The sequence below is a fragment of the Heliangelus exortis genome, chromosome 7 (genome assembly GCF_036169615.1).
Source record: "Heliangelus exortis chromosome 7, bHelExo1.hap1, whole genome shotgun sequence".
Classification (NCBI taxonomy): Eukaryota; Metazoa; Chordata; class Aves; order Apodiformes; family Trochilidae; genus Heliangelus; species Heliangelus exortis.
The window spans coordinates 882,661-895,377 of NC_092428.1; the positions used below are offsets into that span (position 1 = coordinate 882,661).

At 50.6% G+C, this 12,717-nt stretch overlaps 1 protein-coding gene across 1 annotated transcript in view; it reads left to right on the forward strand.

Moving 5' to 3' along the window:
- TLL2 (tolloid like 2) overlaps positions 1–12,717 on the forward strand; it is a 45,065-nt gene that overhangs the window by 6,771 nt on the left and 25,577 nt on the right. The window contains exon 2 of the mRNA XM_071748084.1: positions 10,192–10,302. Coding sequence (XP_071604185.1) covers positions 10,192–10,302 — 111 coding nt within the window. The remainder of the gene's footprint in view (positions 1–10,191; positions 10,303–12,717) is intronic.

Sequence of the window (12,717 nt, forward strand, 5' to 3'; positions counted from 1 at the left end):
GGTGTTTTTTTTTTCTGTTTCCTGGGCAGAGAGCAGGGATCTCCTGAGGCTCCAGTGCCCGGGTCTGCCTTTCCAAGGAAAAAAAGCTTTGCTGTCCAGGTGAAGTGCTGGTCAGCAGGGGGATGCTGACACAGGGACTAAAACCTCCAGGCTGCCCTCCTTTTTCTTTTTTTTTTTCTTTTTTCCCTTGATGCTAGGAGCATCATTGTCTGTCCTTTTGCCCTCTTTGGCCATTGTCCCAATCCCTGGGATTGCCAGGGGTGAGATGTGTTCCCCAGGGGGTTTGGAGACCCTCCAGCCACCCAGAGTGCCTGCTCCTCCTCTCCTCATGCCTGGGATGGGCTGATGGGACCTGTGGAGCTCAGAGCTTCCCCTCTGCTCGGTGGGAGAGGGAAGGAGCTGCCAGGTTTGGGAGGTCCCACTGGTTCCTCATGTGGGAAAAGGCATCTCCCTGGAGCTGGGTTTCCCCTTCTCCAGGAGGCACAGGACGTCCTGGGCAGCTTTCCACTCAGGGAATGGGAAAAGTTGTTTCTTTCCAACTCATTCCCTTCCTCCACCTCTACTCGTGTGTCCTTCCCTCTGGAAAACCCTCTGTATCCCAACATTGCTGATGTTGCAGAGACCAAACAGGAGAGAGGCAAACCCTGAACCCCTGCAGCCTGGGCAGGACACCTCACTTTTGGGAAGGGCCTTGCTGGTTCCCAATGGGTTTGATTTTTCTGCATTTCCAGGCAGATCCTTCCCTAGCTGGAGGGAGGAACAGTTTCCCTTCCCAAAGCACACTTCCACCTTTTGTGCTGCTTCCTCAGCTTCCAGGCTCCTTCTCAGATTCCTTCTCTCTACCTGTGACTATTTTGTGGTGCAGAAGCCTCCAAGACTCCAGGGAACATTGTTGTTTGGTTTAGACTTTTGTACTGGGAGCTTTATTCTGGAGAACCTGGGCACTGCCTGTCCTGTTGCTGGGTCCTCTGGTGAGTGGGATCCAGCAGGATCCATCAGGATCCAGCAGGATCCAGCAGGAAATTCCTGGAGACCTCCCCAGGCTCAGCCTGATGGGGGTGCCAAGGGAGAAGGACTGGGAGGGGAGGAGGGCTGGGGGCTGAGATGCAGGTGGTGTCTCTCATCCCTCCTGCTGCTGGGGATGCAGAGGGGGTGAGGGATGCTCCAGGGGCTCTCTGCACCCCACAGCTCCGGTCGCCCCTGCTCAGCCCCCTGCCAGCTGCCTCCACGAGCTTGTCCTAAGGTCCTGGGGCTGGCTCCATCCCCCTGCCTTGCCCTGAGGTTTTTGCCACGAACGCAGAGTCCTGAAACTCAGGTTCATGGCTCCAAAGTTCACGGTCTGGAGAATAAACAAAAAACTATTGTGGTGGCTGAGAGCCGGGTACCCCATTAACCCAGAATCATGAATATTTATCATGCTGGATTACAAAGGGACATAGAGGCCATATTGTATTTCCTATAACTTTATTTCCATGGTATCTTTTCTCGGCGGGGCACTTTAATGTAAGCTTTGCTTATTTAGTTGCACACTTTAAGCCGATTAACTTTTTGCTAATAAAATGTGTGTTGACTCCCTTTGTCCCAGCTCCTGTTTGTTTGTACCTACACTCCTGTGACAAAGACTCACAGAGAACTGCGTTGAGCTCTGCCCAAACCCCCCTGCTGGAAGCTTTCAGGGAGCTGAATGTGTCTGGGGGTGCTTTCAGCCTTGCATTTTCTCTCTCCCCACCTGGAAGTTGGGCTCCTCAGAGCCAGAGCTCCTCAGCACCCCCTCCTGAAAGGGTCTGTGGTGCTTTGGGGCCTGCCAGGAGCCACCCAGCCTCTTGCTGGTGCTGGGTCAGAACCAAACTGGAAGTGGGGAAGCTTTCCAGCCATGGAGACTGATCCGGGGCTCTGCCTGCTCAGCACTTCCCAGCTGGTGACCACACTGTCCCCTCCTGCCTGCATCCCCTGCTCTGCCAGGGCCCCTCTCAAGGAACATCCTGGGGAGCTCTTGCCCCCTGCCCTCCTGCTCAATGCCCACCTTCTCCTTTTCCACCAAAGGAAGTTTCTTTTGGATCCTCTTGCCACCAGACCAGCTGCCAGTGCCAAGGGTGGTGTGAAACAGCAAGGCAAAACACTGAGAGGCATCAAAAAAAAAAAAAAAAATCTCTCTGGCTGTAGCGGGCTCCAAAATCCCTGAGCTAGAGAGGGTTTGTTGAATTTTGTGTCCTTGGATAGATTTTGTCTTCCAGCTGCTTTCTTTTTGAAACTGCACAAGCTTTGAGCATCCTTAGGCTGCTGGGGTGAGGAGTGCTCCCAGGGAAGTGTTAAACAGCTTGTGGTGGGAGGGATGGAGGGAGGGAGGGATGGAGGGATGGATGGATGGATGGATGGATGGATGGATGGAGGGATAGAGGGATGGATGGAGGATGGAGGGAGGGATGGGTGGATGGGTGGATGGGTGGATGGATGGATGGATGGATGGGTGGATGGATGGATGGATGGATGGAGGATGGATGGATGGATGGGTGGATGGATGGATGGGTGGAGTATGGAGGGATGGATGGATGGGTGGATGGATGGATGGAGGGATGGATGGATGGATGGATGGAGGGATGGGTGGGTGGATGGATGGATGGATGGAGGGAGGGGTGGATGGATGGATGGATGGATGGATGGATGGGTGGATAGATGGATGGAGGATGGAGGGATGGGTGGGTAGATGGATGGGTGGATGGTGCCTATGGAAAGCTGCAGCTGTCTGCATGGGTTCTGCCCAAAACCCCGTGCCTGCCTGTGATGCTCAGGAATCTGTGGGTGATGGAAACCATGTGAATCAGGCCTCTGAGGCATTTGGGTTTGGTTTTTTTTTTTTCTTTACCCTACATCCGAGTTCAGGGGGGCTTCAGTTTGCTGTGTCTGTGGTCCCTGGGACAGCTTCCCCAGGGAGGGAGGAGGAGATTTGGGATGGACACCCAGAGAGGGAGGAAATGTTTTGGGATGGATACCCAGAGAAGGAGGAGATGCTTTGGGATGGACACAGAAAGGGGGAGGAGATGCTTTGGGGTGGACACTAGGAGCAGAATATTTCTGGTGAGTGTGGATCCCTTTGCCTTGGGCCCTGGGAGCAGCCCAGCAGGAGGGTGAAGGTGGAGCTGAATGCTGGGGTTTATTTTTTGGGTTTTTTTTATCTTGGTGCCAATGGATTTTCTGCTCAGGTTCCTCTGCCTGGTGAAGTGGGAAGGACCTGAAACCCTTCAGCTCCAGGAGAGGGCAGGGAACTCCCCACCCTGGTGCTGGGGATCTCCCAGTAACCTCTGGCTCTTTTCTGACTGGAAAAAAAAAAAAATTAAAAAATTACTGCTTTTCTTCAGGGCAGGTTGAGACCACATCCTTGGGTGGCTCCTGGGGACAGCTGCTTGGTGACTGATTTGAGCTTTTTGTGCCCTGCAGCCAGCTCAGTGGTCTGCAAAGGTCCCTGCTGGTTGTCAGAGTAGGGATGTGGCAGCACCCTGGCTCATCCTCACGCCTTTTATTTATTTATTTATTTGTTTAATTAAAAAAAAAAAAAATTATAATTATAATTACTAAATTTTTAAATATTTATTATTTATTTTTATTTATTTTCTTTTTATTTATTTTTAAATTTTTATTTATTTTTATTTTAATTTTTCAAATTTTAAAATTTTTATTTTAAAATTTTTTAATTTTTATTTTTATTTATTTTATTATTTTATTTAGCTTTACTTTATTTTTTAATTTATTTTTATTTTATTATTTTCTTTTATTGCTTTATTATTTTCTTTTATTATTTTCCTTTGCATTCTTTTAAAAAATTATTTGTTTTCATTAATTAATTAATTTATTTCATCTCATTTCCTTTTATTCGTTTCACCTCGTCTCACTTCCTTCCCGTTTCTGTTCCTCTGGGCCACCTCTGCCTGCCCGGGGTGTAACCTGGGGGTGTCCCCAGTGTCCCCCGCCCCCTGCCCTGCTCTGCTCTGCTCGCTGCTGGGATTCCCGCAGCCCCCAAGTCCCGCAGCGGGGCCCTGAGAACGTCCCCTCCGCACATTTGCATGACGGATCCGATTTGTCTCGCCCTCTGACAACATTGTTTCGATGGAAAATTAACGGATTCTCACGTTGGTTTTTTTTATATTTTTTTTTTCACGGCTGAACCCCCCCCTCCCCCCCCCCCAGACCCTTCCCGTGTCCCGGTCCCTGGGGGGGGCTCAGCAAACACCACAAATTCTCTTTTCCCCATAAATAAATTCGCTTTTCCCCACAAATTAATTCGCTTTTCCCCACAAATTAAATCGCTTTTCCCCAAAAATAAATTCGCTTTTCCCCGCTCCCCCAGCGCTGCCGCTCCAGGAGCTGCCGGGGAAGGAACAAAGCGAGGATGAGGCTGGGATGAGGCTCCCGCCCTCCCGGAGATTGGATCCATCGGGACCGGGACCGGGACCACGGGCATCGGCACCTCAGCCTTCGGTTTGGCTGCAAGCAAGCAGGCTTGGCTTGCTATTTTTTTTTTTCTTTTTTTTTTTTTTTTTCCCCCCTTTCCTTTTTTTCTTTCTTTTTTCTCTCTTTCTTTTCCCTTTCTTTTTCTTTTCTTTCTTTTTTCTCTTTTTCTTTTCTTTCTTTGTTTTCTTTCCTTTCCTTTTTTTCTTTCTGTTTTCTTTCCTTTTTTCTTTCCTTTTTTCTTTCCTTTTTTCTTTCCTTTTTTCTTTCCTTTTTTCTTTCCTTTTTCTTTTTTCTTTCCTTTTTTCTTTTTTTTTCCTTTTTTCTTCCTTTTTCCCCTCCTTCTTTTCTTTCCTTTTTTTCTTTCCTTTTTTTCTTTCCTTTTTTTCTTTCCTTTTTTTCTTTCCTTTTTTTCTTTCCTTTTTTTCTTTCCTTTTTTTCTTTCCTTTTTTCTTTCCTTTTTTTGCTTTCCTTTTTTCATTCCTTTTTTTCTTTCCTTCTTTCTTTCTTTTCTTTTTTTTCCTTATCTTTTTTTTTCTTTTCCTTTTTTTTCTTTTCCTTTTTTTTTTTCTTTCATTTTTTAAAATTTTTTCTTTTTTTTTTTTTTTGAGGCTGCACCTCAGCCAGTGCCTCAGCTCCGGGTTGGCTGTGCCAGGAGCCCATTTCTCCTGTGTGGTGCAGGTGGCAGTGGGTTTGCTGCCCGGTTCTTTGTGTTCCCCCTTCCCCTGCTCGCAGCTTCTGAGGTTTGGGGGGGACACCTGAAGGAAGAACCCCCTCTCCCCAGGGTGCAACCCCACCAGCTGCAGGGATTTTCCTGGGGGTGTGGGCATGGGGGATGTCCCCAGTGAGAACTCCCCAGTGAACTTTGGGGTTACAGCAGTCTGGAGTCGTGCAATTTTTTTTTTCCCTGCCCTCCCCAAGGTGGCATCCCCTGTTTTTTCCGAGGAATAAATCCAGGGCAAGCCTGGTGGTGTGGGAATTCCTCAGGAGAAGGTCTGACCTGGATTCCCTCCTCCTGGGAGGGAGGCTCAGAAATTCCCTGTGCTGGGACAGAGTGCTGGGGGGGGTTCAGTGTTTTAGGTCAAGGTCTCCTCCCCCGTGGTACCAAGAGCTGAGCAGGGACCTCGGTGCCTGGGACAGGCTCCTGGCAGGGGCTTCCTCTGCCTGTCCTGCAGGAGATGCCCCCCAGCCCCCCCAGAATCCAGGAGGTGACTTTTGGTCCTTATTCTCCTGCCCCAGGCTGGGCTTTGGGTTCTGCTTGGTGCTGAACATCTCCCTTCCAGCCCTGGGTGAGGTGCTGCTGCCTCTTGCTGAGGGTCTGGAGAGATATTGGGGAGCTTTGTGTCCCTCCCCCCTCGTTTCATGTCCAGACCACACTCAAGTGTCTTCTCTAGGTAAGGGGAAAAACACCCAAAAAAGCCCCAACACAGGGGCTTGGTGTTTGCCAGCAGTCACCAACTGCTTTGGTCATGAAGAGGCACTGTGAGAAGTGATGGAGAGCTCATTGCCTGCTTACTGAGGACAGGCACGCTGCATTTTTTTTTTTTTTTTTTCATTTTTTTTTTAGGTAAAAATGCTGGAGGTCTGGAGATAAGGTGTCTGCTTTGAGTTCTGGTGGTGGGGGGAGAGGCTGTGGGCTGAGCAGAGTGATGCCTGCCCGGGTGAGATTGCTGCTTGGGGCTTTGGGTTAGATTAGCATGGCAAAAATGCCTCCCAGTGGAGAGCCACAAATCACAGCTGGGCCAATAGGGAGGGAAAGAGGGCAATAAAACAGGAAATCAATTTAATACTCCGTGGGTGCTTGCAGCGTGCTCACCCTTCCTTCAAATTGCCACAGGAAAGATTAATTAAAGTTATATTGAGCAGTAAAAAAAAAAAGATGGGGGGTGTGAGCTGGGGCTTGCAGTTTTCTCCCTAATTAATTGACAAAGGCTCTCTTGGATTTCATCACCCAGAACCTGGCCAGCTCCTGCTCTTAAAGGGCAGCTGAGCCAATGCTGGGTTTCCAGGCAGGTGGAGCTACCAGAGATCACCAGAACATTTCCTCCCTGATTTTCCCTTAAAGACTTGCACTGGGTTGGATGCCAGAGCTTCCCCTAAATCTGAATCTGAAGCCTCCTGCTCCTGTCCTTCTGAAGAGGAGGCCCTGGCCCTGTCCTGTTACAAGGGGAAAGCTCTGCTGTCTGCCCAGTGGTCCTGGAAATTGGTTTCCTCTGTTGATTTCCATAAAAAAATACTGAAGATGCTCTGTAGGGCAGGGCTGGGAGATGCAGAGCAGCTTTTAGGGCTGGATGAGTTGGGTGCAGCAGCTCCAGTGAGCCCCCTGGCCATGCCTGAGTGCTGGTTTGTTTTGTTTGGTTTTGATTTTTGTGTTTTGCTTGGTTTTTTGTTTGGGTTTGTTTTTGGTTTTGTTTTTGGTTTTTTTTTTTTTTTTTTTTTTTTTTGTGAATTTTTTTTGTGGGGTTTTTTTGTTTTTTTTTTTGTTTGTTTGTTTGTTTTTGTTGTTTTTGTTTTTTGTTTGGTTTTTTTTTTGGCTGGTTGTTTTGTTTACTTGTTTGGGTTTTTTTGCTGGTTGGTGTTTTTTGGCAAGGGCATCTTGCCAGCACTTGGCTTAAGAAAGGAGGTACCAGCCCTGCCCTGGCTCTGAGCTGCCTGTAACCTGGGAGCAGGCAGCCCCAGGAACCTCAGCCTGATTTAAACCCCATTTCCCTCTTCTCCAGGCTGGAAGGTGTCAGCTGCCCAGGACACAAACCCTGTGCTGCCTCCTCATCCCTGGCTGCTCTGCAGGAGGATGCTGAGGGGGTTTGGGGTATTGTCACCCTTGTAGGGTGGTCTGGGAGCCCTGGGCAGCTGACCCCCCCAGCCCAGCTTGCTGGGGAAGCGGCAGCTGTTTAACCATTTCAGAGCCCGTAGAGGGAGCTGCTTTGCTGCTTCTGGCATCACTTCCCAGCTTTCTGTCTTCCCGTGGTGTCCTGGGAATGGATTCCCGGATCAGTGTTTCCTCTGTCGAGGAAACATCCGTGTTTCCACATGGGGAAACGTGCCAGATCCCTGGGGAGAAGGTGAAGAGTTAGGGTGAGGAAACACGCGGCAGCAAGAGAGTTACGGATTGTGAAATTAAAAGGGTTTTCTCCTAACTTTATATTTAGATATAAAATCCACTCCTCTGGGTTGTTCAGTTCTTGGCTAAAATATCACAACTCGGCCCAGGCAGAGCCTGCCTTGCTCCTCAGGGCTGGGCACTCTGTAGGCTCCCGGCTGTGTTTGCAGCTTTGGACAAACTCAGCCCCAAGTGCCTCTGGGTTTCTGCAGCATCACCTTCCAGGAGAGGACTTTTGCTGAGGGTGAACTGGAATTTCTGGCTGGACTGGGTCTCCTGCAGGTGGCTTCCCAAGAGTCCCAGCATCCCATGTGCTGGTTCAGGTTCCTGCACAAGCCTGAACAGCCCTTCAGAACCCTTTGGAAATATCGTTCTGTGCTGTCCAGAACCAGACCGCTGCCTTAGGTGCCCAGCTATTTGTTCCTGAAAGCACGAGGTGCTCCCTGGGCTCCAGACACCAGGTTGGGAAGCATCAACCTGTGCCCAAACCTCCCTGGCAGGTTTCAGGCAGGGGATGCACGGTCTGCTGGTGCTTTTTCTGGAGGTGGCACTGACTGAGGGGTTCTTTTCCCCTGGCACTGCTTGGCTGTGGTGCCAGCAGCCCTAGAGCAGGAGGAGCTGGTGCCCTGGGGTCTTCCAGCAGTGTGGGTGTTGGGGAGCAGGGATCTGGAGGGACAGAGACGTTGTCCCCCCCAGCTCCACACGGGGCTGTTCCTACAGGGGGTGCAGGGCACAGGAACCATCAGCAGCCCCCATGGCCCCTGGTGTCAGGCAGACACGGGCAGGCTGCCCAGCAGTGGCATCTGGTGATGCTGACAGAGCTGGAGATGCCAAGGATAACTTCTTAAAGGGAAAAAAAGAAAAAAAAGAAAAAAAAAAAAAAGAGCTGGCAGGCAGTTGCACCGAGTGTGAAGAGTTTGCACCTGGCTGCAGAGCTCCCTGCCAAGAGAAATAAATACTGCTTTCCCAATTGCTCAGCCTCCTGTTTGGAGATTTAAATAGTTTTTGTTTGTTGGTTTCTGGTTTTGGTTGTTTGGGGTTGTTTTTTGTTTTTTGGGGGGATTTTTTGGTTTTGTTTTGTTTTGGTTTTGGAAATCCTCCCACATTAAATGGAAAAGGAGACCTCGGTGGAAGGAGTCAGGAGGGATGCTGCTCTGAGCTGCTCCCTTCCCCAGCAGCCTCTGAACTTGTGACCCTTGCAAATAAAGCCCTGGGGCTTTCCTGTACAGCGTCTCTCAGGCTTCTTGTGCCTCTAGGAAAGAGGAGGCTTTGCCAGCAGCAAGAGAAGTTGCAGTGCTGCCTTCTCAGCCCCGAGTCCCAGCAAGGAAAGTGGCTCAGCTGGTTGGGAACTGGGATAAATCACAGCGTCCCCTGGAGCTGCAGAGAGCTGGGAAGAAGAGCTGGGGAAATTCAGCTTTTGTAGCAGGCTGTCTTTCAGGATGATGTATGGCTTGGTAACAGAAAGAGATTCCTTCCCTAGGGCTGGGAGAGCACTGCTGCCTTCCACTGGGAAGGAAAAGGTAACAATTCTCTGGATGCAAATCCCTGCTGCAGGCTCACCCTGCAAGCTGGGCTCTGGCTCGGGCTGCCTTCCCCTGGGAAACAGACCCTCTGAGCTGATGGAAAGGAGCCCAGGGTGGTGGCAATTGATCTGGGGGCTGAAATGGGGTTGGCAGGAGGGCAGGGGGTGGCTACCAACTTGGCTGGTGTGGTAGTCACGACTTACCCAGCTGCTCACCTCTGCCCTGGGCAAGATGGATGGTGCCCTGGGCACCTCTTGCTGCTGGGCAAGATGGATAAAATGGCCACAAACTGCAGCCCCAGGAGCCCAGGGCTCTGCTTTCTTCCCCTGTCCCCTCTCAGCTTGCCAAAGGCAGAAGATCAGTGAAACCCATTGGCTTCCCAGGCCTGAAGCACCGGGGGCAGTGATGCTGCCAGCACAGCAATGGGATGTGGGGTGTAAAAGTCTTTCATTTAATGAGAAAAAAGTGATTCCAGCAGACCTGGGCTCTGTGGCAGGCAGAGATGAAGGGCTGCTCCTCATCTGAGTGACTGAGCTCTCCCCAGCTCTGCCACCCCTTCCTTTGCTCTGCTTTTCTTGGGCTCCATCCATCCCTGAGGGTGCAGGCTGGGCGGATGAGCTTTAACAGCTCTGTTTGTAACCTGCCTGTTATTTCTGAAAGATCTGTTCTGCTTGGTCACCTTTCTCAGCACCAGTGTTTGTTTTGCTCAGATTCCCCACAGGGGAACTTTTACACTCTGCAGCAGCAGCTCGGGCAGGATACTCCAGGGGTATCAGGTTTTTTTCCACTCAAATGATTTCCAGGCTGTTCTGAGCTGTGAATGTTGAGTTACCACTTTGTTTGCCTTATTTTTTCATGGCTTCTGGCTGAAGCTCAATGATTTTATTTTATTTTATTTTTTTTACAAAATTCAAAGCTCTGCAGGCTGAAATGCAGGTAGCTGATCCACAGGGGGGATAAAGAAGTGGTGTTTCTCCACCCGAGTGGAAATGGAAATCTCAGCTTGGATTTGGACAAATGGATGTTTCTGAGTGCTGACTCTGGGGACAAGGCCCTAAAAAACAAAACAAAACAAAACAACGAGCAAACCACAAGCTGAACTAATTGCAGTTTGTTTCTCTCCAGCTGCCTTCTGGGGAGATATTGCTTTAGATGAGGATGATCTGAAGCTGTTTCAAACAGACAGAGCTGCTGCCTTACCAAAGCCCTCAGCTGCCCACGTGAGACACACCTCAGGTAAGGGCAGCCCCTGGCTTTGTCCTGGGGGAGCAGGAGGTCCCTGTCCCTCTGTCCCTGTCCCTTTCCCTCCCAGTGCATGCAGAGCTTTAGGGATGTGACTGAGGGGGGGGAGCTGACTCTGGCCTTGGTTAAATAAAAACAAACCCCAAAACAAGTCCCCACGGGATGGACCCAACTCCTGTCTTGTCCGAGGGAGAGGATTTCCAGGTTTTCCAGCCCTGGTTTCTTTCTGCAAGGAGCTGCCTTGGTGCTGGTTGGGAAGGAAGTGTGTGTGTTGGAAGCTGGAAGTTTGCCATTAGTTCTGACTCCTCGTTCCCTTCCCCATTCATGATCTGGATGCATTTTTTCAGCTGTCTGCCCAGGCAGAACCCACTGCAGGCCTGCTCACAGCCTGCCCTCGAAGCCACCTTGTCCCTGGGGTGGGATAACACTGTGGGTTCTCTGTGAAGCCAAGAGAGGGGGTGACAGTACATCTATTGGGTACCCCAACAGATGGGGTGACACTGCTCCTGGTACCCCCAGTCACCCCAGTTTGAGCTCTGAGCCACCCTGCTGCTTGGGATGTGCTTGAGCAGCAGCAAGAGCTGTTGGAGTCCTTGCACCCCCAGTCCCACCACAAAGTTATTCAGGCTCCCAGGTTTTGTTGGATTAGGGTCTTTCCAGTATGAAAAAAAAGAACAAAAACCAGCTGGGGCCAGTGGGGCTTGCAGGGCCCCTTCACAGAGTGAAACCTGGCTTGTGCTGAGCAGAGCAATGCCCCAACCTCCAGGAGGGAAGCAGGAATAAGAGGGATTTTTCCCTCTTTTCTGGGCCACAGAGTTTGTTTGGTGAATGCACTGTTCCCTGAGCTCAGGTTTTCTGGGGGGTGGCCTCCTGCCTCTCAAAATAAGTGGTTTTAGTTCTGCTGGGCAGCTCCAGCCTTGCATGGTTCTTCTTGGGGAGCTTTTCCAGGAGCTCTGCAGTGTTGCTCACACTGACCCAGGCAAGCAGGAACCACAATCCCCAGCTCTGCCTCTGGTTCATCCCTAGTGCAAACTTTTGTTGTGTTTCCCCCACGAGTCTCACTCATCTGCTTCCCCCAGAAGCCAGCCAGGAAGGCAGGAACTTGGTGTTAATTTTTTTTTTTTTTTGGTCAAACGCTGCAATACCAGAAATCCATCGGCTTGGATTTTTGTTAGGAAGGAATTAACCCTCTTTAAGCACCCAAAGACACCAGCAGGAGCTGTTCACATGGGTGCTGGGGCTGAAGCTGCTTCCAAAGAGCCTCTTTGCAGAGCTCCTGCCCACCCAGCACCCTGCAGCCTCAGCTCTGGGGATGCTGCTGAAGCCCTGCTGGACTTTCCCTGCCTTTGGCTCCCACTTTCCCCAGCCCCCCGAGTTCTTTTCTGGGCACATCCCAAGCCCCTGGGAGCTGGTGGCATTGTTAACCCTTTAAAGAGCTGGGGTAGCCTGTGTGTAAAGCCTTTGTAACATCTGATTGCTGTTTGCCACTGCCTTGCTCTCCATCACTCTTAATTAAATTTTCTCTGGCTCTGGTCTCCAGCTGGTGTGACACTCTGGGAGGCTGCTCCTTTTCCTCATGCCAGAAGAGCCTGAATAGCCTTTTGTGTTTTAAGTGGGAGTTATTAAATAGCTTTATATTAATTAGCTGTGATGCAGAGAGCACATGGGCAGAAGGCACTTGGAGGAGATCAGTTTATCCATATGGAAATGACATTGGAAGTGAAATCCATTACCTTAATTGTAAAGCCCAGCAGTGCTGAGCCAAGAGCTGTGGAGCTGCCTACATTTGTCTCAGAGCCTGGTGAGTGCAGTGTTTCAGAGCAGCCTCCAATGCCTGCTCCAAGGAAAAATGGGATTTGCCACAGACCTTGTCCCTTCCCCGGGTGTTTGGGGCAATTAATTGGGAGGCAGAAATGTCCAGAGGGAGCAGGGGGGTCACTGCCAGGCTGGCTGGGATGCCTTCAGCCTCAGGCTCCCCCCTTTCCAGCAGGGATGCTGCTGTGCCCAGAGAAACAAGGAGTGCTCAGCAGAGCAGCTGCCAGGGCAAGGGACAACTCGGGGGCTTGGGGGGGGGGAAGAGCAAAAAGGAAAATAAATCAGGGGCTGTAAATCACCGGTGGGTGATGGGGTTACAGGTGTGGGATCAGTGTGCTCACCTGGGGCTGCTTGGCCAGGTCTCCTGGGGGAAGGAGGAGGGGGGTGCTTGGATAAAACCCCCTCTGCTGCAGCTCTGATCCCCAGGCAGCAAGCACCAAGTATTTATTCAGCTGTCAAGTGGGGAAAGAAAGCAAATCAGTCTGAGGCTGCAGCTTGGTGGTGCAGAGCTGAGGCCAGATGGTGACTTGGAGAGCCCTGGGGAATGGGCAACAAGTTTCTCCAGGGCAAAGACCAGAGGAGAAAGGAAATAGT